Genomic DNA, 26,715 nt, shown 5'->3' on the forward strand with positions numbered 1-26,715 from the left:
ATTCAACAAAAACAGTTTCTGAAGAAGAAAAAGGAGTAAGCCCACTTCTTCACTTGAAATTGGCACCACATACACACAAACCCAGTTCCTGATTCAACACTATTCACACGTGCACAAGATTCCAATACAACAAGATTAGAATATTCTAAAATTAAGTTACTAATTTAAGCATTGACTTAATTAAACCCCACTTTTGTCTTAATTAATTATAATTAATACTTGATTAGTACATAAATTAATTAATCACAACTAATTAAAATCCCACATAATTTACTCAGTCTAATTTGACTTCCATTATAACCTAATTAATTATATTTAATCTTTATCATTCTGAATCTGATTTTTAATCAAACTCCCAAAAAGCTCAAAATATTAAATTAAACTTATTTTCATCCTCAATTTCAGTTTCTTAAATCATTTAAGCCTTCAATTTCAAATTAAACTTCAAAATCTTTCCAATAAATTACATACTCAATGAATACCTCAATTGAATGCCTCATAAAGAAATTTAATTCATAATAACCTTAATTCTCAATTTTCATAACTTAATTAATTCTAATTCGAACCCAATTAATCAAATTTTGATTTTATAAATTTGAATAAAATATTTAATTAAACTCCCATATGGTCCGATATTCGAAATTAAAATAATTTCATTTACCAATTATACTTTCTTGAGTCATATAGGCTTTCAATTTCTAATTCCAAAATAAATCATCAATAGAATCACATACGAATCAGTCTCCATAATTTTCATAAATCTCAGATTAAATTAGAATAATTGGCAATTAAAATTCAAATCTTTTTAATTGATTAAGTGCTAATCATTATACATGATGGGGTCATTACAGCAACCTGCCAACTTTTTTCTTGCAGTTTTGGAGCTGTTTTGCTATTGGAGCTGTTTTGCTACTGTTTTGGGCCTTTTTTGGTCTTGGAATATATCTATTTAACATCATTTGAGCCTTCAAAGAGATAGATTAAATTGATATGGATAAAACATAATATATTGATCAATTGAATTTATCAAGAACAAAATCTAAACATAATCAAATAATCATCAAAATACAATATGGCTAACAAAATTGAAAAAGATAACAGAATAAAAAAAAATAATATTTTAATGAAATAGAATTTTAGAATAGAGAGTTGGGTTTGGTTATGGTGTGCAACTTACACCTTACACCTTATACCTTACACTTACACCTTACACTTACACCTTTTGTAAAAAATTAAACCTTACACTTACACCTTTTTTGAGGTTGCACACCATATGCAACCCACTTACACCTTACACCTTACACTTACACCTTACACTTACACCTTATACTTATACTTACACCTTACACTTACACTTTTTGTGTAAGTGGCACATGGTGTGCACTTGCACACTTAAGAAAACTCCTAGAGAGTTTGATGAAGTGTGTACATAAAAAAGAGGCTAGCTAAAATACAAAAGTGGATTGTGGATTATAATTTGACTCAAAATTTGCTGAGACTGAAGCGGGTGCTCTTAGATGGACAATTATGCTCTATATTGAGATTTTTTTATTTTTTATTTTTTTGGCTCAAATCCAATACCAGTTACATGGTCAATTAAGAATTTAGTTTTTTTAATAGTTTAATTTTTATTTTAACAGAATAAGTTTTTTATTTATTTTTATTTTTTTAGACTCAAAATTTTATTCACAATGACATGACAAATTATATATTAATTTTTGATTTGTTTACAAACTCAACTATGTAAGACTCTCTTGTCATATTATTTATAAGAGAAGTGAGACTCGAATCTTTGACTTTCGATTTATTAAATAAAACTTTTACTATTTGAGTAACATACAATAATTTTTCATATATAATAAATATTCTAAATTGCACACGAATCATATGGCCACATTTGTTTGGTTCTATAGGATGGAAGAGATTAAGAGCATGACAAGATTGAGTGAGGAGATTTTTAGTGTGATGATATTAAGTTGGAGATATAGGATAAAGAGTGTTTGTTTGTACACCACCGGATTAATAATACTATAAATAGTATTAATATATTAAATTAGTATTTTTTTACTATTATAATTATTTTTTTATTCTAAAAAATATAATTTTTGCTTAAAAATCATTTAAAATTTCACTAATTCCCTCAATCAATTTCTAATCTCAATCCTCTCATGAATTTGTTAATTGTATTACATGGAGGGATTGCTAGTCTAAAGAGATTGTTAGTCCCTCACTAATATCTCCAATCAAACACTTTTGAAATAAATTTTACAAATTATTAATTTAATCCAAAACGGCCAAACAAACATAGCCTATGTCTTAACTACTCGTTGTAAATAAATTGAGAGAGTAAAATTGTTGATATGTAACATATTCCGGAAGAAATAAATATTATTAGAAAATGTTAGAGAAGATGCTGAGGTGGGGGCGAGAAATATGGTTAAACAAATGATCTGATGTGATGTCGAGGGGTAGGTGTGGGGTAGGGGTTTAGTTGTTGCGGCCAGAGATGATCTGGGCATGGCATCTGGTTGGCTTAACGAGGGAGGGATCTATGTCAAAATTGTTAGAATGGTAACAAATCTGAGCCATCCATTTATAATGAAGGGTTGAATGGCATGGCGTACTGAATATTCCTTCTTTTTCTGTATACACGAATTGCTCATCCTCCGAACCAAGTCAAAGAAGTTGATCTAAGAGCATCTCTAATGGTTGTTGCTATATTGGGGTTGCTATTGTTATAATTTGACAATGAATAGTGTTATTTTGTCAAATTATAGCAATGGTGCTTCAATGGTTGTTTGCTATTTTTGGTAAATCCCAACCAACTTTCCCTCCAACTTTGTAGGTGTTGTTTGGATATAGGTTTTTTGTGATTTTATTTTTGTTTATTTTTTTGTCTTTTGTGACATTTTTTTATCTGTTTGTTAAAAAAATTTATATATTTATATTATTCCCAACTAAACAAATATAAAAAATTAAAAAAAAATTAAAAATTGAAAAAAAAAATTTATTTGATTAATTCACCACACCAAAAAACATATCACTACATATTTAATAAATTTTTTTAACTACACATAAAAATTAATTTTAAAACCAATTACCCACCAACAACCAACCACCAACCAACCATCAATTATTAACCCAGCATTCATTCACTCACATCCACCCACCCAACAACCATTCATTATTCATTCACCCACCCAACAACCACCCATTATTCATCCACCCACCCAACAACCATCCATCATTCATCTACCCACCCAACAACCATTCATTATTCATTCACCCACCCAACAACCATTCATTATTCATTCACCCACCCAACAACCACCCATTATTCATCCACCCACCCAACAACCATCCATCATTCATCTACCCACCCAACAACCATTCATTATTCATTCACCCACCCAACAACCACCCATTATTCATCCACCCACCCAACAATCACCCATCATTCATCTACCCACCCAACAACCATCCATCATTCATCTACCCACCCAACAACCACCCATTATTCATCCACTCACCCAACAACCATCCATTATTCATCCACCCACCCAACAACCATCCATCATTCACCCACCCACAATTTTCTCTATAAATATAACATAAGATTTTCTACAATTTTCATATTCACCTACCTATCATTTTCATATCTTTAAAACTCTTTGTATCCACCAAGAAAATTTTCTACAATTTTCATATTCACCTACTCACCCATCCATTTACAATGAACAATTTGAGTAAAGCCATATTAAATGGAGATTTTGATGAATCTTCATCATCTGATGATGATATTATCATGATGCAACTATTCACAGCGCAACAACAAAGATTACAGATGTTAAGCCTAAACCAACAAACCAAACGTGTTGGTTCCACAAGTGGTCGTCGATACATTAATCGTGAGAGGGTCAAAGGCGACGAACAAATTTATAGAGATTACTTTGCAGATAATCCTGTCTATCCAGAAGAATACTTCCGAAGACGTTTTCGAATGAGGCGGTCATTGTTTGTTAGTATCTTACACAATATTCAACAAGTGAATGAGTACTTCATCCAAACCCGTGATACCACTGGTGCTCCTGGATTATCCGGTATACAGAAGATGACTGCAGCACTTCGGATCCTCCAATACGGCGTGCCTGCTGATGCTGTAGACGAGTACATTAGAATCGGCGAAAGTACTGCAATTGCCGCCTTAAATTTTTTTACCAGATCAATTGTTGCTACCTATGAAGCTGTTTACTTAAGATCTCCAAATGAAGCAGATGTCGCTAGATTATTGCAAGAGGGAGAGCAACGCGGGTTTCCTGGAATGTTAGGGAGTTTGGATTGTATGCACTGGCGTTGGGATAAATGTCCAAGTGCCCAAGCCGGTGCTTACACTGGACACTATCACAAACCAACAGTTGTACTCGAGGCGGTTGCCTCCTATGACTTGTGGATTTGGCATGCTTTCTTTGGCATGCCTGGCTCTCTAAATGATATTATTGTTCTTGACAGGTCGCCTTTATTTGCTGAATTAACTAGAGGACGTGCCCCTGCTGCCAACTACACCATCAATAATCACGCATACACCATGGGGTATTATCTTGCTGATGGTATCTATCATCGTTGGGCAACGATTGTGAAAACAATATCTCAACCTCAAGGCGCAAAGAGACAACTATTTGCGAGGATGCAGGAGGCATGTCGGAAAGATGTCGAAAGGGCATTTGGAGTGCTCCAAGCACGATTTAATATTGTCAGCGTGCCGACTAGAGGTTGGAGTGATGAGGATCTGTATTACATCATGAAGACGTGTATTATTTTGCACAACATGATCATTGAAGACGAGCGTGATATTCCAGAAAATGAACGCAGTGCAGCACAACTTGAGACTGATACCAGTAATTTGGGCTGTCAAGTGTCACGCGATCCGAATGAGGAGTACGCTCAATTTATGTTGAATCGGCAAAGGATTAGATCTGTTGAAGCCCATAATGTAATTCGTAATGATCTAATTGAACACTTGTGGTCCCGAGCTGGAGAGTTAGATTAAGTTTGCATTTTATCTTTTTAATGACAATTAATGTCATTTAATGTCAGTTAATGTCTTTTCATAAAATGTCTTTTTTTACATTGTGAAGTACAAAATACTAAAAAATAAAATAAAATAACAACAAGGAATTTCATTACAAAATAAAAATTACATTGCAAATAAAGACTGATAATTACATCAAAATATAAATGATATTGCAAATTTCAAAAATACATTATCCCGTAATTATTCATCAGGAGGTAGGGGAAATAAAAATTTGGGCTGCTCACATTTGAGGACCACTTGGCGAAAATCTCATCTTTTCGCATTGTGTAATACGCTTTCATCTTAGGGTCCAAATGAGAAATGTCCGTAGTCATTATTTGGTGTTCTTCCTTTCTCATCTCATGTTCTTGTCTTCTGATCTCGAAGTCATGTTTTTTCATCTCAAGTTCTTTCATCTCCTGCAGTGCTTGAATTCTTTTTTCTTCTCTTTCATCTTTTTTCTTTTCCTTCTCAGCAAGGTATTGGTTAAATGTGTCCAGTTGTGTGCTCATAACTTCAGCTTGAGCGACTTGATTTTTCCGAAATAATTCTTTTGCAGATTTCCTACCCATCGGCCTTTTACCCCTTGCAGAGACACTGCCTTCACCGACAGTTGGATTGTTACCAACACTTGGACTGGTGTCATCTTCAAGAGAAATGCAGTTTTCCATAGGGGAATCAGGGGCTGAATTAGGGGTAAACACTGTATGCATCCTTGACTTTACCGTATTCGTGGGAGCTACATCTTGCCACCTAATATTGTCTTGCAATATTGGCCAAAAATGTTCAAAAGCGAAATGTTTGTTTTCATCTTGATGGTATAACAGTTTTACTTGAAGCATCTATTTAAAAAAAATTGAAGATAAAAATTAAATGTAATTGAAAATCAAAACATTATTTAAATAAAATAAATAATAATTGAATAATAAATAATAAACATTATTTAATATTCCAAAAAATTAAATGTTTTCATATTGAAACATTATTTAATTACATAATTTTTATACGATACCAGAATAAGAAACTAAACATAATAATTGAAAATAAAAACTTACTATATCAACTTGAGAAATCCCACTTGGGTGAAGATTTTCGACTTGTGTTAAACATCCCCGAAATTTGTTAGAACATTTCATGATTATACCCCATCGAGATTGAATAGGCACTTGTGTTCTGGACTGATCATTCTGAAGCAGGCAAAAATTTTCGTAAATTCTTCCCCAAAAGTGAGCATACGATTGCGAATTGCCAACAATTGGGTCTTCCAAAATGTGACACCAAGATTTACAAATTGCCATATCTTCTTCAACAGTGAATGATTTTCCTCTCTTTGTTTTTGATGAACCTTCCATAGTGATTGGATGAAAAAACTAAAAAGAATATAATTTAAGAGGTTTGTTGTGAAATTAAATTCAAAGAAGAGAGGAGAAAAGAAAAATTAAATGTAAATATTTGTGTGAAATAAAAGTGAAAGAAAGGTTTCAATTTATAGAAATGAAATTTATTACCGTTTGGCAAATAGCCGTTTAAAGAGCCGTTGTAAAAATTATTTTCAATTTTTTTTTTTTTTAGTTGAACAAACCAAACAGAGCCCAACGGCTCTTTTATTTACACTGACCCATCACTCTTTTGCATACATCTATCTCTGTCTCTTCTCACTCTCATCTCCCTCTCATCTCCTCCACAGCTCTTCATCTCCCTCTCATTCTCACTGTGTCTTCTCCTCTATGGCCGAAATTAAACAGAGCACAAACCAAACAGAGCACAGGATCGGAACCCGATCTCCCCTTCTCCTCCAAGATCGAAACCCCCTCCTCCAAGATCGGAACCGCTTCTCCTCCATGATCGGAACCCGATCTCCCCCTTCTCCTCCAAGATCGGAACCCCCTCTGGTACAATCTTCATCTATATATATATATATATATATTTGTTTTGATCTATCTGCATATATATATATATATATATTTTTTGATTTGTCTTGATCTCCATCAAAAAATTCTGTTTTTATGTGTTTTGGTCTCCATAAAAAATATCTGTCTTCATATATACATATTACATATATATATATATATATATATGTTTTGGGTTTGATTTTGATCATATATATATATACGGTTTGCTATGTCTTTAATGGGTATGTTTTGGGTTTGATTTTGGTCATATATATATATATATATATATACGGTTTGCTATGTCTTTAATGGGTTATATATATACAGTCAGCAGAGGTTCATGGGTTTGATCATATATATATATTTTTTGAGTTTGATTTTGATCATATATATATATATATACAAGCTGTCTTCATCTCCAATGATCATATATATATAAATACACGATCTGTCTTCATGTGATTTTTGCTTGATTGTAAAAATTGGGTTTGATTTTGGAAAATAGCTTCCCTACTGGATTAATTCTGTTGTTTTCTCAACTGAATTTGGTGCCAATTTCTGTTGGATTTTGCTGATCTGGCAATGTTGGCATCTGCTATTTCACTTGCCATATTTGAGAACACATATGGCATCTGCCATCTTTGGCAAGGGAAATAGCAGACCATTGGAGACTGATTTTTGCCATTTCTGTCATTTTTAGCTTTGACAACTGATATAGCAGCTCCATTGGAGATGCTCTAAGTGGACAATTATGCTCTATATTCAGATTTTTTTTTCTTTTTTTTTTTCCTTTTCCCAATTCCAATACTAGTTACATGGTCAGTTAAGAATTTAGTTTTTCAAGTAGTTTATTTTTTAAACGAATTAAGTTTTTTTTTTTATTTTTTATTTTTTATTAAAAATTGATTTAACATCACATATAAAATTAAAAATTGGTTCCTATAATAAAATTAATAAACATACATTATTAAAATTATATACTCAAATAATATAAAAGAAAAAAAATAAAATCAGAATAAAAGAAAAAATAAAAGAAAAGAAAAAATTAAATTAAAATCAGAATAAAAGAAAAAAAATAAAAGAAAAAAATAAAATTAAAATCAAAATAAAAGAAAAAAAAAAATCAGAAGGGCAAATAATGATTGACTGAGGAAAGAAAGAAGAGGCTGAGAGAGAGAGAGAGAGAGAGAGTGATTGAGGGAAATCGAAGAATAATGAAGATCGTAGATCGAAGAACAAGAGACGCACCTTAACGAGAGACGACCGACGAAGAAGATCGAAGAATGAAGATTGTAGATCGAAGAAGACGAGAGACGACCGACGAGGAGCGATGATCGACAAGGAAAGAAGACGAACGACGAACGACGAAGTCAGGTCCTCTCTTTTTCACCCTTTCTCTGCTGTTTCTCTTTGATTCGAAGTAGATTAAGGCAAATTTTGATCTATTTTTTTTATTTACAAATCAACCCCAAAAAAATTTAGTAAATTGTGAAATTGCCCCCCGAACGTGTCTATAACGTGTCCTGAACGTGTCCGGATGTAAAAAAATTAAAAAAAAAATGGCACACTCTTTGCTGCGTGTCAGACAAGCGTCCACCGTGTGTCCGACACGTGTCCGACACTGGTACGGAGCCCTCGGAGAGATGTCCGTGCTTCATAGGTTAAGAATTTAGTTTTTTAAGTAGTTTATTTTTTTAAACAAAATAAGTTTTTTATTTTTTAGTTTTTTTTAGATTCAAAATTTTATTCAAAATGACATGATAAATTATATATGAACTTCTAATTTGTTACAAGTTTAATTATGTAAGACTTAACTCTCTTGTCATATTATCTATAAGAGAAGTGAGACTTGAACATTTGATGTTCAATTTATTAAAGAAAACTTTTACCATTTGAATAGTACAAAAAAATTTCAAATATGTAATAAATATTTTAAATTACACACAAATCATATGTGTTAACTACTAGTTGTAAATAAATTATGAGAGTTAAATGGTAGTTATATAACATTTTTCAAAAGAAATAAATATTATTAGAAATTGTTAGAGAAAATGGAGCGAGAAATATGAATAAACAAATGAGCTGATGTGATCTTGGCGGACTGGACTTGGGTTTTTTTTTTAACAATACTAGTTACATGGTCAGTTAAGAATTTAGTTTTTTAAGTATTTTATTTTTTTAAACAAAATAAGTTTTTTATTTTTATTTTTTGTTAGATTCAAAATTTTATTCAAAATGACATGTCAAATTATATATTAACTTTTAATTTGTTACAAATTTAATTATGCAAGACTTAACTCTCTTGTCATATTATCTATAAAAGGAGTGAAACTTGAACATTTGACTTTCGATTTATTAAAGAAAACTCTTACTATTTGAATAGTACAATAATTTTTCATATATATAATAAATATTTTAAATTACACACAAATCATATGTGTTAACTACTAGTTGTAAATAAATTGTGAGAGTTAAATCGTAGTTTTTTTTTTTTTTAATCGGCAAATGTTAATTGTTAGTTGTTAGATTAGCACCTATAGGAGAAAATCTCTCCACCCTTGGCTAAGTGTTTGCACTCCCTTAATTCAACTCTCCTAAGGAGAATTGAATCCATGACCTCCTTGAAAATAAACCCTAAGGAAGGCATAATAACCAACTAAGCTAAACCTAATTGGTTAGTTAAATCTTAGTTATATAACATTTTTCAAAAGAAATAAATATTATTAAAAAATGTTAGAGAAGATGGAGCGAGAAATATGAATAAACAAATGATCTGATGTGATCTTGGCGGACTGGTCTTGGACTGGTGGTCTTGGTTTTTTTTTTTTATTTGAACCGCCTGGTCTCGGGTTGATGAGGAATCTAGGTCAACATTGTTGGAAAGGAGGCTCAGATTTGCTTCCACCGCAACGATTTTAAATGGATGGCTCAGATTTGTTTCCATTCTAACAATTTTGAAGATCAATAATACGACTTTGCCAACCACAATTGTCATGCTAGCGGTCCTTTGTCTGTTACCGCACACAATAAAAATAAGATAATAATAAATCCAGATGAAGGGAAAATCGAAATCTGATCTGAGCCATCCACGTGGTGACGACAACCCTTCGTCGGCAATTTTGTGCTAGGAAAGTTATGTATATAAAGGGCAGTGGTCATTCTCTTCATCGTCAATGGCTTCGAGTAGCAGTGCTCCATTTGTTGTTGTAGAGCATACTAGTTCAGAGCAGTGTTTCACCAATTATGTTACTGTTGTCCAGACGACGCTCGCCAATTTGCTGTGAGCCTTCGACGAGGACCTCCATGGCCTTTCACTATAATCTAGAAGAAGAAGAAGAAGAAGAAGAAGAAGAAGCTCTATCTTGCTCACCTCAGTGGCGAGAATGTATTTAGCATTCAATATCCTCAAAACAGTGAAGTTTTGTTTGATTAGTTGTTCTCTGCTTTTGTTTTAAATTTTGGCTAATGTTGCTAGTATACCCCTTAACTAATAAAGAATATAGAGGATGAGAAAGTAGCAAAGGGCCACATATCTCTAAATCTAAAGCATTGCAAATCTCTTGATGTTTCATTGGGAGACACCATCCGTTTGCAAGTGTAAGTTCGATCTACTGTTGCTGTTTTGTGTTATATAGCCTACATATATAATGAATTCTGCAATTGTTTTTATTTTAATTTTATAGGTTTGCTCCACCTTCTAATGGGTTTGATGTGGATGTATTGAGAATCATGGTAGAATTACTTCCTGAAAGTTCAACTCCAACTCAAATGGTATGCAATTCCATATGTAACCAACATCTAAAATGAATCTAGCTTAACAACGAAATTTTTAAGTTATTATCACTGATCAAATTTCATTCTTCTTCAGATAATGGCTTCTACCCTGGGGAGAGAATTTATAAAAACATTCTATCACCAGGTGCTGTTTGAGGGAATTTTTTTTATTTTTAGTAGTAGTAATTAGTTAATGCAGAATCACTGGTTTTTACTAAAAGTGACCGCTTTTTTGGGCTGTGCAGGTTTTTACTGAATATCAGAGGGTACTATTTGCATATAAAGGAAGCTCATATGCATGTAGTGTTGTGAAAATTTCTCTCGGTGAGAATGAGGAGAGTGAATCTCTGAGGAGCCCAAAGCAGGAGCTGATCAAAAAGCGCACAAAAGTGATAGTTGAAGGCCCACCACAATCACTGGTAATGATGAATCCTAAATAAATCTCACATTCAACCATTGTCAATGGTTACGTGTGTGAAAATGCCACACACCCCAAATATTTTATTAAAATATTTATCAAATACGTATACGAGTGCATAATAGATTTTTTGATATGTTTTTTTTTTTTTGTATGTTTTTTTTAGAGTGATTTGAAATGATCTAAATAAATGTATTTTTTGACTTTTTATGAAATGTGAGTTGCATATAGGTTAGGTTTGAAATGATACGAAAGAAATATAATGTGATTTAAATAAGATAATAACTTTTTAATTTTTTTACATTATGACAAACAAGACCTTAGTATTACTCGTGTGTGTCGTGTGTCTCTGACACATTTATTCTTTAATATTATATTATCTATGTCTATCTTTGCTTTTCTTTTTGGGTAAACATCTATATCTATCTATACGGAATATTTTTGGATATGTAATGAATACCATAGGTAATCGTAACACAAAATTATGTAAATTAATACAAACTCGTGAAAAACTATATAATTTTATATTAAGGCCTCGTTTGAGAAAATGTTTTTTTAGCAATTTTTTGATTTTTTAGTTAAAATACGATATAAAAAAAACTAATATATTTAGGACGGCTTTTTGATTTTTTTACGAAAAGATGTGCAAAAAGTAAAAAAAAAAATAGAATCTTTGACTTTTTAATATAAATTATTAACTTTTTATTTTTTTAATAACTTTTTTATTAAAATCACCACTCGCCAAACGAGGCCTGAGAATACATATGTGCACACCAAAACATTTCCCTTATCTACATTTTCCTTGTCTATATTATTATAGAGCTAAAACTTTCTATAACATTGACACAATAGTAAATGGGAACCCAAGACTTTGGTTTGATAAACATCTTTTTAAAAAATGCCAAGGTGTGCATTCTATCACAAATGTATAATTTTATTATAAAATTTTGTAACATTAATAAAAAAAATATGTAATATTGTCACAAATTAGTGTAAAAAAATATCTACAATTTTGTAATTAATGTTGCGAAAGTTTGTGACTTAGATAAGATATTTTTTGTTACACTAATTTGTTATAGTTGATGTTATGAAATTTTATGATAAAATTACACATTTTGTCAAAAGAATACCATACAAGAGTCCCATCTTTTATCACTTGAGTAATACATAACATATATATTTTTAAATCAAAATTAAACTTTATATTTTATAAATTTAATGCACAGCTATTGATATTGATAGACATACACCTGCCAGTTGTTGAGGAAAATTTTTATTTATATATAAAATTCATAAAATAAAACTTGACACAAATAATATGACATTAACCATTATTGTAAATAGTTTAATTTTCAATTATATTTTATTTTGAAGGAAAAGTTTTACAATAGGCCTCGTTTGGGAACAGGCTAATTTAGTAACTTTTTGGCTATTTGGCTAAAAAAGTAAGTAAAAAAAACTTATATGTTTGGAATGACTTTTTGGCTAATTACGAAAAGATGTGCAAAAAGTAGAGAGAAAAGAGAATCTTTGACTTTTTGGTATGAGTTGTTGGCTTTTTGGCTAAAAAGGTAAGTCCCCAAACGGGGCCTAAGTCATATTTTTGGGAAGGATTTTTTTGTGGTTTTTTTTGTTTTTTTTTACTAGAAGACAAATTGGTTACAAAACCAAAAAAAAAAAATCCAAACAAAACATCACATCAAATCCCATAATCATTTTGTTTTTTTTCTTACAAATATCACATCCAATCACAAAAAACCCAACTATCTTCCCAAACACAAAAAAAAATTTCTTCAATAATATCCTACAACTAAAAAAACCCATTTCTCAAACACTCACTATATATAAAAAAAAATTTATAACATTAGTTTTAGTTATAGTCCAAAGGCCATAGAATTGGACTAAGTAATTCCATAGGCTCCACAATTGTGTTTGGCTGGAACAAGTCTCTACTTTATACGGAAGCTACGTTTACTTGTGCCACCCAAATGACAGTTTTACCATCACATAGGCTCCCAAAAAATTATGTTTAATTGGAACAAAACTGCTAATCTAAACGTTATACGGAAGCTGCATTTATTTATGCCACCCAAATGACAGTTTTACCCTCACATCAACTTATCATATCTCTCGTGGCCGAAACCCCGCATCATCTTTACCGTCTTTCTTAAAACACCCCCGTTATTGGGTTGGAAAATTATAGATATATCTCTTAAATTTTTTTTAAAATATAAATTGTCTCTTGTGATTTAAAAAATTACGAATATCCCCTTGTCATAATTTTTTATTTAACAAAATTAATTAAAAAAAATAAAATTCATAATTACTCTCCTATACAATAATAAAATTATCCAAATTATTAATTGAAACATATTTCTAACATTATTAAAAATTGTTAATTGACTTAATAATTTATTAATAAAATGGACGATTTGTTATGAAATTAGAAATTTCAGAGGGTGGAATGTATGGATGTTTTAAGAAGATAGTTAAAAGCCGTTTTTTAGTTTTTTTTGACTTTTTTGTTAGAGAACAGTGGGTTAAAAGCTGGAAGTGGCTTTTAACCCACTCTCCAAAATAGACCTTAATTTTCAGAATTACAGGAGGCAATTTGTATTTTAATCAAACGTCAGGAGGTGTATTTGTAATTTATCCTTTTTTTAACTAAAAGTGATGTGACCTTATTATGCAATATTTCTCATCAAATTATTTATAAAAAAAGAAAAAATTACAAATTGGTTGTAGTTTTCAAAAGTATTTATATATTTATAAGAAAACTTATGACTTTCATAATTAAATTTTGTAAATTTTATCATAAATTTGAATTTTTTTCGACTACATGGTGATTGTTTATTTCCCCAATTAAAAAAAAAAAAAATTACACTAATTGCTTGTTTCCACTTTTCAAAAAACACTTTTTAAAAAATTCTCCTTGCTTATTTTTTGTATTTTTTTGTTTTTACTGAATTTTTTTAATATTTTAAGCAATTTTTTTACTTTTTAGACACACCTAACATAAATACACTTAAAAAGTAAAAAAATTGTAAAAAAAATCTTTTAAAAATTCACTAAATACCAAAAATACAAAAAAAAAATACAAGAATTCAGTACATTTTTTATATTTTTATGTATATATTAATTTTTTAAAATATTTTTTCACAAATTTTTTACTTTTTAGATACATCTAAGTAAGGTGCATCTAAAAAAGTAAAAAAAAATGTTTAAAATTTAAAAAATATTCATTAAAAACAAAAAAACACGAAAACCAAACAAGTCAGTTTTCAAAAAACTTAATCCAGAAAACTCAAACCAAACATACTGAATGTTTTTTAAGATTTAAAAAATATGAATATCATAAAATTGACATAATTATGTTAGATAAAAATGATGTTATTTCTTTAATATTAAAATATATATTTTATTGTTATTTATGCTTGTGTTTACCCAAAAATTTTATAATACATACTTTTTTTGGTTTGTATCGTATGCCCAGTTATAACCTTTATAATATTTAATTGTAATTTATTGGGTGTTGATTATGACTTGATTATGACACATTGTGGTGTTAGTTATGACTTAATAATAATCTCTTGTGGTTTTCAATTATGACTTCTTTTAATTTTTATTTTGATTATAACTAAAAAGTTTTTGATTATGGCGTCGTTTGGAAAGTAGGTTGGCTTTTTGATTTTTTGATTTTTTTGGCTATTTTAACCTGGGGTTAAAAAGTTTGGTTTGGGAAGGGCTTTTGGCTTTTTTGATTTTTTTGTGAAAGAATGAATGTAATGGGTTGAATGTGATGTTTTGTCTTATTGGGCCAAAAAACCTATTTTATTTTTTATGGCTAGAATAGCCAAAAAAAAGCCTCAAGATTGGCTTCCTAAACGAAGCCCATGTCTAAAGTGGTGTATAGTTATTACATTAAGTCATGACTTATTGTGATTATTATTTTGATTATAATCAAAAGTCTTTGGTTGTACCTTAAGTGATCTTTAATTATGACCCATTATATTTTGTTTTTAGTTATAACTAAAAGTGATTATGTCATAACTGGTATATGGTACACATTCTAATGATAGATAGTACGTATTGTAAGCATTCAAAATTTATGAAAATGGTAAAATACTAAATGGCAAGTAAAGTCACAATTAGTGGTAAATAGAATCAAAACCAATTGTAAGTGTCGTGTTTATAAATGCTGACTATTTAATGATATTTTACCATTACTTAATCATACATCACTTATTAATTAATGATATTTTACTTACTATTCAATCAGACTCCATTTATTACTTCATCAAACTTGATTTATTATTCAATCAAACTCACTTACTACTCAATAAAACTCCCTTTACTATTGATTGATAAGTAATCACAACAAATAGTAAATATTATATATTTATGAATGATAAGTATGATTTCAACATTGAGTTCTACAATCCATCTTGATAGTGATAATGATTAAATATGAGTCCACTTATTACTTAATAACGTCCCACTTATTACTCTATCAAATTATTAGATATTTTGTTTTGGATATGTTAGGTATTTTTAAAAAGATTTGAATTTATAAAAATTACTAAAAGGTTTTTATTTATCTATTCAATGATACTTGATTTACTACTTCATTAAGTTGACTTATTATTCAATCAAACCCCACTTACTACTCAATTAGAATTGACTTACTACTCAATTAAATGACATTTACTACTCAATGAGATTCCACTTATTAATCTATTAAACTTGACTTACTACTTAGTTAGATACCATTTTATTTTAGGGAGATTTACCAATAAATCCCAAAATTTGAACTTATGAACCAGTTGGTCCCATTTTTATTCTACTAAACCGTTTAGTCCCATTCAATTGTGAGGGATGTAATTACCCTCATTTAACCGTTATTGATGCAGCAGTTAGGGGAAATTGGGTGTGGTGCGTGTGTGTCTCACGTGCGTAATTAGTAAATCGATGTGTGGTATGTTGCAGGTGATACATTGTGATGGTGTCATAAGCGCTGTAAGGGGTTTTTGTTTTGGGCTGGGTTGGTGCGTTTGGGGGTTAACACAAGGCCCACACCCAAAAAGTTTACTTAGGGTTTTTGTAGAAGACTGATGTGATTTTTGGTTGCCACGTATTCCACATATTGAAAACCCATACCCTTTAAAACACAAGCACCACACAGGCACATCACCACACAGGCAGACACACACTCAAGATCGAAATGCATACACATTGATAGATTTGGACACATACCCAAGGGACCATTGACACACACACGGTTGAGGGAGGGAGAGGATTACACCCAACAGACCAGACACACATACACGGTTTAGAGAGAGAGAACATCACACACCATACACAGACACATACATGCATCCATACTTGAGCGCTCGAGGGAGATGGACAGGGACGACACACGGGGGACCCCTCTCTCTTTCTAACATGGTGACAAGAACTTGCAGAGAACGAAATGGGTGAGGAAGTTGGACCATACACATGCACATCACCACACAGGCAGACACACACACATTCACAACACACACTCAAGACCGAGATGCATACACATTGATAGATTTGGACACACACCCAAGGGACCATTGACACACACACGGTTGAGGGAGGGAGATGATTACACCCAACAGACCAGACACACATACACGGATTAGAGAGAGAGCATCACACACCATACACAGACACATACATTCATCCATACTTGAGCGCTCGAGGGAGATGGATAGGGACGACACACGGGGGACCTCTCTCTCTTTCTAACATGGTGACAAGAACTTGCAGAGAATGAAATAGGTGAGGAAGTTGGACGAGATACAACAGAATACCCTAAGACAAAGCCCTAAGACGAAAAGGCTGAAACGTGTACCATTGAAATATCAACTGTGATACCCACAAAATCAAAAGAATCACGTGATCTCACAGCAGAATATGGAAACATAACAATAAAGGGTGAAACCGTCCACACAGTGACACCACATATGGAAAATAGGATCAGACAGAAACAACCCTCTCCACTAATAGGACTTACCCGAACAAAAGAATAAAGTTAGGACTAATTGGTTTAACAATTTGTGAAATGGATTTATTGGTAAATATTCCTTTATTTTACTCTGCTATGTTATTAATTTGTTAATTTAAGAAATGGCCTTTGGTAACCTCATTTATCAATTAGTTGTGATGTCTAACCTCTGAGTACTGGGGTGGGGTGGGGTCGTTACAAGAATGAATGGTAAGTAGAGTCACAATGGGTGGTTAATGCAATTAAACTAATGGTAAATATTGTATTTATGAATAATAAGTATTATATCAATGAATTGTCTGTATTGCTATTATAAGTGGTAAATAATGTCATAATTAGTTGTAAGTAATTAAAATGTCCACTTACTATTTTATTAGACTTAACTTATCACTTAATGAGATCTCACTTATTATTAAGAGATAAGTAAAATGAATGGTAAGTAGAGTCATAATGAGTGGTAAGTACAATGAGAACAAATAGCAAGTATTATGTTTATAGATTGTAAGTATTATCTCAATAGGTTGTAAGTATTGTTATAATAAGTGAAAAGTAATGTCACAATTGGTTTTAAAGTAAATTAAAATGTTCACTTACTACTCTATTAATAAGATTTCATTTACTATCACTACAAGAAAAAATACATTTTTAGTCACCAAAAGTTAATTTTTAGTCGCCAAAAGTCGGTTTTTTAGTTTTCCCGACTAAATTTTTTAGTCACCGGTTTGGTCGTCAGAAGACAGTCGGGAAAGGTATTGGCGGGTAAAAAACTTTTTGTCACCCAAAATAAAGTCTTTAACGACCAAAACTTTGGTCGCCAATAGTCAATTATATTTTGTAAATTATATATTTACCGACCAATTTTTTAGTCGCCAATACTCATTTGTGAAAAAAAAAATTACACTCTGCTCTTGTGGAGATTCGAACCGTCAATCTCCCAACACCATAAACCTTATACAATACACTCTTTCCACTATGCCTCCATAACACCATATGATTATATATGTAACATATATTATTTATATACTACTTAGACCCGTATTAATATAAAAGTATATATATATATAAACATAATTATTTTTTATTGAACATAATTTATGTAAAAATAAATTATTTAGTAGAAAAAAAAGAAGACAATTTTTGGCGACTAAACATAATTTTAGTCGCCAATTCTATACTTTTGGCTACTAATTATTTTTTAGTCGTTAAAAAAAAATTTCTCGCGCTAAAATTACCACTTTTGGTGACTAAACTTCTTTTTAGTCACCAAAAAGCCTCACTTTTGGCTACTAAATATGTTTTTAGTTGCCGAATGCTTCACTTTTGGCTACTAATTTTTTTTTAGTCGCCAAAGGGCCTTACTTTTGGTTACTAAAATTTTTTTAGTCGATAAAAGCCTCACTTTTGGCGGCCAAACAGATTTTTAGTTGCCGAATGCCTCGCTTTTGGCTACTAAATTTTTTTTAATCGCCAAAAGGCCTCACTTTTGGCTACTAAAATTTTTTTAGTTGGTAAAAGCCATATATCGGCGACCAAATAGATTTTTAGTCGCCAAAACCAATACTTTTGCCTACTAAATGTATTTAGTCATCAAAAATCTTTACTTTTGGCTACTAATGCATTTTTAGTCACCAAAACCTATACTTTCAGCGACCAAATGTGATTTTTTAGTCGCCAAATGTGCTTTTTCTTGTAGTGTATTGAGTGGTAAGAAAAACGAATGGTAAGTCTCAATGAGTGGTAAGTACAATGAGAATAGATGGTAAGTATTGTGTTTATAGATATTAAGTATTGTCCCAATAAGTTGTAAGTATTATTATAATAAGTGGTAAGTAATGTTACAATTGGTTTTAAAGTTTAAAAAATAAAAAATCCACTAACTAATTAAACATGACTTAACTCTTCTATCATACTAGATTTATTACTCATTTAAATTATACTTGGGCCTCGTTTGGAACTGTCTATTTTAGTCTAAAAGCCAAAAAGTATTAAAAAATCAAAAAGTCTATAATTTATACCAAAAAGTTAAAAATTATATTTTCTATCTACTTTTTGCACATCTTTTCATAAAAAACTAAAAAATCATTCTAAATATACTAGTTTTTTTCTCTCATATTTTAACCAAAAAATCAAAAAGTTACTAAAATAATCTGTTCGCAAACGAGACCTTACTACTCAATCAAACTTTGCTTATTATTCCATCATATTTTATTTTTCTTTCGACTTAGTAAACCCTCATAATTTTTCTTTAATTAGATGAAATGTTATTATAACAAAATCTTAAAATTGAATTAAAAACATCACATAAGGTTAAAATAATATAGAGATATCTAATTGTGCACAGTAAATTCATAAAAAATTGTGAAATAATTAAAACTTCAAAAAAAAATTGATATGAAATTCATATAAATTATATAAAGTATACAAAATTTATAGGTAATAAAATAAAATTAAGGAACTCAAATTATTAAACAAAAATGTAAAATTTTATATTCATTATTCATATTTTTTTACATTCTACTTTATAAATTTCATATTTATTTTAGAAGTTTTCAAAATTTGTTATAATTTAATACTTTTAGTTTACCAGCAACCTAAAAAGTTAGTTAGGTGAGTTTTGCTAATACATGAGTGAATTTTGTGGGATAGTAAGTATAATCATATAAGTGATAAGTTTGCTTAATTATTGTGGTAAGTTGAAAAATCATATTTTTGTTTCAAAATTAGTGAATAGTACATATTTAACTAGATTTACTAACTAATTTATTTTTATAAAATTAAATTTATTTATACATTTTTTTATTTATTATGCGTATTGTTCACAATTAATATTTATAGAAGTTGTTGAATATGTAAATTAATTGATATTCACACTCCATATAATATATTCTAAATTTATTAAAGTATAATAGAACTAATATATTTTTCAAAATTATTACCGTTTACTTGTTCAGCCATTTTGTTATTTGAAGATATCTTTTTTATTGGTAAGTTGAGTTTTATTAAGTGGTAAGTATTATTATATTGAATGGTAAATATGATAGAACTAGTGATAACCCATGTTATGTATGGGACTTTATAAATTAAAAAAAAAATTATTATAATTACCTTAAAATAATTTAATATTTATCTTACGGTATACATGAAATTTATAAATTAATTTATATATTTATAACTTTTTAAATTATTAGTTTACATTTTTTTTAAAAAATATATATATATATATAAATCTATTTAGTGCAATTTTGATAATTTGTATTAAAAGAAAAGTTAAACCTGATCAAATGAGATTAAATGAGTTATGACATACCTCTTCTTGTTATGAAAATATACAAATTTAAAAGTTATAATTAACACAAATTTGCAATTTTATTATTAAATGTGAAGTGAAGTGATATTTAACAATAATTAATATGATGTTTTTATTATTAATCCAATAATTTAAGTTACATTTCTTTTGATTTCAATTTCATAACTAAAAATACAATATGAATATAATATACATACGGATTTCTAATCTTTAAGAATAAAAAGATTTCAAAATATTTTTCAAACTTTCATCATTTTCTTTTAATTTTTTTTTATCTAATTTGATTTTAAATTTGAATAAAAATTTTGATTTGATATGAATTATTTTAACTTTTTCATTAAATTTTTATCAATTTTTAAAAGAACTTTCATTTTTATCCCATTTTTTTTTTCTTTTCACCAATTTGATGGAAAAAACAATAATTTTGAATGTTTCATCTTTTTAAAAATCTTATCAAATTATAATTTGATTAAAAAAAAATTCAAGGGTTGAAAATTCTCTCAATTGGAATTATAGTTAAATAACATTTTGAAATAGTCAAAGTTTGGGTATGTGGTTGGGTGAAATGTATAATTTAATTAATTCTCTTCTCATATTTGTATAAAAATTGACACTTATGACTACATCATTATAAGTCAGATTATGAAAAAAAATTTGAAGTGTTAAACATTTTCCATTTGTAAACATCCTACATATTAAAAAAAAAAATCTGTAGCTTTTGGATATGTTTTTATCAGTTTTATTTTATGGACATAAACAATTGATGTTTCAATTTAAAAAATTAAAAAGTGAAAAAAAAATAGATTGGGTTTTTTAGAAATAAAAGAACTCATCTAACTTTTCTATATACTTTTTAAGATGGACTATTTAATCACATAAAAAAAAAATAGAAATTATATTTAGAAATTATTCCTCTATATTATGCAATTATATACAACTATTGCTATGTAACAAATTAACTATAATATATATGAATTTTTTTTTATTAAGCTTTCATTTTCAATTAATTGAATTATAATTAACAAACTAGCAAATAGCAGTAATTGTATAATAGGATAGAAAGAAGATAAAAATAAAGAACACAATGATATTTAAAAGTTTTAAATTTACCTAGTTATACAAAAATCTAATGTTATAGTAAAATCTTGAATTTTTAATAAATTTTCACATTTTCTATAAAATAAAATAAAAAAATTGATATTCATTTTTTTTTTACTTCAATTTTATGGTCTTTATTAAATAAAACTAACTGCAGAAAAAGAGAATTACATAGGGAAAAAAAATTAAATTAAAAAACAAATACATTTATGGAGTGGGAGAATGTTATCTCCAACAACTTAAACCTCACCTAACCCAATCTGTTAGTTTCTTTGCTAGTGTTCCCGAAGTTTAGGAATTAGGATGACTAATCCAATTATTCTTTAAATAAGACTTGAAAGTTAATTAATTTATCTCATTAAGTGATTTAAAGTTTTGATATATATACATCAGAAAAATAGATAATTATATTACTAAATCATAATTCAAATTAAAATTCATATCTAAATTCTTATCTTTTTTATTTTTGTGTGGTTTCTATTTGGTTTTTTTTTTTTTTTCAATTTATTCAAGATGGAGTTGTGGGTTTCTATTTGTTTTTAATTATTATTATTTAGGTAAGTTATGATGTGAGTTAGATATGTGATAAACATGTGAGTTTTATTGACCTAAACTATAATGGTGGGAGATATATTCAAATTAGATTTTTTAGATAAACTTTAAAGATTTTTAAAATTTAAAATTAGATATTGAGATGCAAAAGAAAGTTTTTAACTGAATAAATAAAAATCAAATTTATTAATTTTATCAGTTTGTATATATGATTTTTAGTTTCTTTCTTTCTTTTTTTTTTTTGGTTATGTTAAAATATAATATATAAGATATAGATGGATATTTACAACTTTTATGAAAAATATTATCTGATTTTTTGGGGAAGAGAGAAGGAAGACAAGTTTTAATATTTTTTTTTTTGGAAATCAATGAGAGATTAGGATGGAGAGATTATGAATATTTTTGTTATTAAATAAATAAATCAATCAATAGTTTTTTAATCTATTTTATAAATTAAAGAAATCAATAATTTTAAAAAATTGATTAATTTGTCCTATTAAGTTATTTAAAATTTTAATAGATATATATATTCAAAAAAATAGATTAATTATATTACTAAATCATAATTCAAATTTAGATGTTATATCTTTTTGAGATCTATAGTTAAATTCTTATCTTCTTTATTTTTGTGTGTAACCATAGTGTATGAGAGAAATTGAAAACGGTATTACAGTAATTATAAGAGAAGTCAAAAAGGTTTATGGGTTGGGAGAAGTCAATAAATACTGAGATTTTTTTTTTAAATCAAAAAATTAGAAAATAAGGATTAGGATATCGGTGGTGCTAAATGCACCAATTAGTATACTAATTAGTGTACAAACATTAGTTATGACATTATTATTGATCCCACCCATTTATCACATTACAAATACCAACAATTTCTTAAATTATGTCATATCATCAATTGATACACCAATTAGTATATTAATTAATACAAATAACATTATTCTTAGATATTAAAACTATCACAAAACTTGAGAGAGGTCAATAAATGCTCTTTTTCACCAAACTATCCTCTTTTTTGAATTTGATTTTAATCATTACCAATGAATGGTGTGGATTTATGCTGACTTGAATCTAATGGCAAAAATTAGGCCTCATTTGAGAATAAATTTTTTTAGTAATTTTTTAATTTTTTGGTTAAAATGTGATGTAAGGAAAATTAATATGTTTGTGATGATTTTTTGAATTTTTATGAAAAGATATGTAAAAAATAAAGAGAAATTTTTTTAACATTTTAATATAAATTATTAACTTTTTAATTTTTTTAATATTTTTTTTTAATTTTTCAACTAAAAAAAATCACTTTGACAAACGAGAGTTTAATTTATGTATGATACATAAAAACCATTTTTGGGTACCATAGAAAATTCCCCCAATGTGATGTGTGTTCTTCTACTTCGGATCTCCTGTGGGTGCGGCGGCAAAATGTGCTCAGCCTGGGGCGTCAACCCGGAAGGATTGGACGTCGGGGATTTGAGCATAGAATGGATGAAGATTAAGGTCCATCTCTGTAGGGCTCCGTCCGTTCCGTCGTCCTCGTCTGCCTACCAACGGTCCAATCTGAGTTTCAACAGTGTGCCCTAACCGTTGGGTGAAGGAGTGTATGGTTTGCTGATCTTTGCCTCTTTGGGAGCGTTGGTTGAGTCTGTTGGCCTTTTTTTTTTTTTTTCTTTTTTTCTTTTTTGCTGTAAATTTTGAAAACTCCAACCAATATGATGATTATTAGCTACTTTCTTATCAGTGATATATGAAGATTCCATATGTATCTATCTACTATCTATCAATGTGATTTTTGAATTTTAAAAGTTGTTGCCATGTTTGATCACAGGGTACTCTAATCCATGGAGCTGAAACATTTAAAAATATATTTAGGGAAGGCCTCAATATGGAATCACTGGAAGAAGAACTGATATTACTTGGTATTGGAGGTATGACTTCCTAATTTGCTCAAATACTGCAGTCAGCATTTGGCTCACGGATGGTTCCTCCTTCTCTAGCAAAGAGGTATAATATAATCTGACCACTTCTGAGTTTCTTTTCTACTTTTATTTATAGTATAGTATGGTTTTCTAATTTCCTTTGGTAATTCGAATATTCATTCAAATTATAATCCAAATCAATATTGATTCACTGAATGTGTGGTGCAGATACAAACTTTGTGTGATATGGTCACTAGTGCACATCACATATTTCATTTTTTTAACAATTTTTTAAGTTACTTTTTCAAACTCACTTGCATTACCAGTTAGTTGTTCCTTCCAAAAAGTAAGTTTGTTTGTATGAGATTTTGAAATGTATAGAAATTGTATTGCTATAAAAAAAGGAAAATGCTACTAGGCACACTTTCTATCATAAACTACTTTGTGGTAAAAGTTAGGAATAGCGAATGTATCATGTATACTCCTAAACTGAAAATTACAAACCATTGTGGATATGTTAGGAGTGTTGTGATTATGTTATGAACAGTGTGGTGAAAATATTATGAAATATTTTTGGTGAGAAATGTTACAAATCATTTTGGTGAGAAGTTACACATTTTCTGGTGTTTGTCACAAAATGGTATGGTTATGTTACGTATGTTGGGGTAGGGTGCATACAGTATGTCTCTTTTTAAAAGTGCACACCGTAACAACTCCTATAAAAGAATGATTAGTAATTGTTAACTTGGTTGTTAGTAGGCTGTGGTAGAATTGTAGTGCAAGTGTATTGAAATCAATATAAAGTTGTGAAGGGATACTTGTGGAAAGTGTCCTAATTTGTCATATTATTTATTTTTATTTTTTAGGCTTAAAGACGCTTTGGACACTTGGATGGATACATATTTGAACAAAATAGCCTATAGGATACATATTATTAATCCCTCTTTTAAACTTTAGATATTAGTGTTATGCTGCATTTTTTTATTATAAATTTGAATGAAATATATTTGACATAATATATAAAATCACATATCTTGTGTGTGTCCCTCACGGTCATGTCTTGTACTTCTTGAAAATTTATGTGTATAGTGATCCCGGTCTTTCCCCATTTGGTTGTTGTATCCGGACTTAGGTTCCGTAGAGCTCGTTGTTGTATATATATTGTTGTCATCCTTTAATTCCTTATTTTTGAGTTATAGGATGTGTTGGGCAGGTTTGTTACAGGTTTGGTGTGCTTGGGAGCAAATGGTTGCTTCCCAGATTTTGGCGTCTTCGCTCGAGCGATGACTTCGTCGCTCGAGCGAGCTCTTTGTTTTAGATCCTTCGCTCGAGCCAGGGTTTGTTCGCTCGAGCGAGAGTTGAGTTTTGTGTCTGGTGGCTCGAGCGAGAAGTCCTTCGCTCGAGCTTGCGTCTGCGTCCAATTCTGAACCTGGGGATTGCATTTCTTGGCTCGAGCTAGCTTTTCTTCGCTCGAGCAAGCGAGGTGTATGTTTTGAGCTTCTTTGCTCGAGCGAGAATTCTGTCGCTCGAGCGTGCTTCTGGGTTGCAGACCTGAAGCTTCGAATTGTTGGCTCGAGCGAGACTTTCTTCACTCGAGCGAGGGTTCTTTGTGTCTGGTCGCTCGAGCGAGCCTGTATTATATCAGTAGGCAGCAGCGGGAGACACTTCACTTTTTCTTCTCTTTTGATTTCAAAACCCTAGAATTCGGCTCTCTCTCTCTCTCTCTCTACACTTACCTTCTCTCTAGGGATTGATCTACTTCTAGTGAGTTCCTACCGTAATCTCTTTGTAAGAAAGGTAGAGGGTTGTGTGGGCTTCCTTTTAATCTGAAAAATCTTGGATTTGAAGCACTTTGAGTTTTGGTCATCTTCTCTATTTGAGCTCTCCATTTCGAGGTAGGGATACCCTACTCCATCTTATGAGTTTTGTTTTAAATTTTGGTCATTTTGATTAGTTGGTAATGTTGGGTGATATTGAGAAAGTTAGGGTTTATTGTGTAATTTCTAAAAGAGGGGTTTTCCATGTTTGAGTGATATTTATGTTATAGACTTGAAATGGAGGTTGTTTATGGATTATGGATGAAAAATGAGCCTTAGGGCTATTGTTGGAAAAAGGGAGAAAATGCCCTAATTATTATGATAAATTAATTTGTATAATTAATTTTGGGAAATGAGAAATTGAGTTGAGAATATCGAAATTGGAAAATTATGGGATTAAATGGTGTAGTTGGATTAATTTATCACTCACCTATGAAAATGTTGATATTATATCCATTTGATGCATTTATTTTCTGTTTAGAAATAACTGCTTTGGGCTATCGGTGGAGGATAGTCTTGAATGTTGTAGACAATGCATGATGATTAGGCGAACTAAAACTAATCAATTGAATATGTCATCAAATATGGCGGTTGGAATAATACATCAAATTTATGTATTGATTGAACTTGTATATGATATGTGTTTATATACATTGTGTTGTGTGGGAGGATAGTCTTGAATGTTGTAGACAATGCATGATGATTAGGCGAATTAAAACTAATCAATTGAATATGTCATCAAATATGGCGGTTGGAATAATACATCAAATTTATGTATTGATTGAACTTGTATATGATATGTGTTTATATACATTGTGTTGTGTGGGAGGAGA

General features: G+C 29.9%; 1 protein-coding gene across 5 annotated transcripts in view; it reads left to right on the forward strand.

Moving 5' to 3' along the window:
- The first annotated feature begins 10,269 nt into the window (after positions 1-10,269).
- LOC114280706 (vesicle-fusing ATPase) overlaps positions 10,270-26,715 on the forward strand; it is a 107,812-nt gene continuing 91,366 nt past the window's right edge. For 2 of the 5 annotated variants that reach the window (XM_082921773.1, XM_082921776.1), the window contains exons 1-2: positions 23,510-23,747; positions 23,975-24,150. In XM_082921773.1, coding sequence (XP_082777899.1) covers positions 24,125-24,150 — 26 coding nt within the window. In that variant the 5' untranslated portion in view covers positions 23,510-23,747; positions 23,975-24,124. Of the gene's footprint in view, positions 10,561-10,646; positions 10,735-10,831; positions 10,883-10,982; positions 11,157-23,504; positions 23,785-23,974; positions 24,151-26,715 lie in introns of those variants that run through there. The other 3 variants (XM_082921775.1, XM_082921777.1, XM_082921774.1) reach the window with 3 other exon arrangements.

The sequence above is a fragment of the Camellia sinensis genome, chromosome 3, assembly GCF_055761805.1.
Source record: "Camellia sinensis isolate YWXY chromosome 3, ASM5576180v1, whole genome shotgun sequence".
NCBI lineage: Eukaryota > Viridiplantae > Streptophyta > Magnoliopsida > Ericales > Theaceae > Camellia > Camellia sinensis.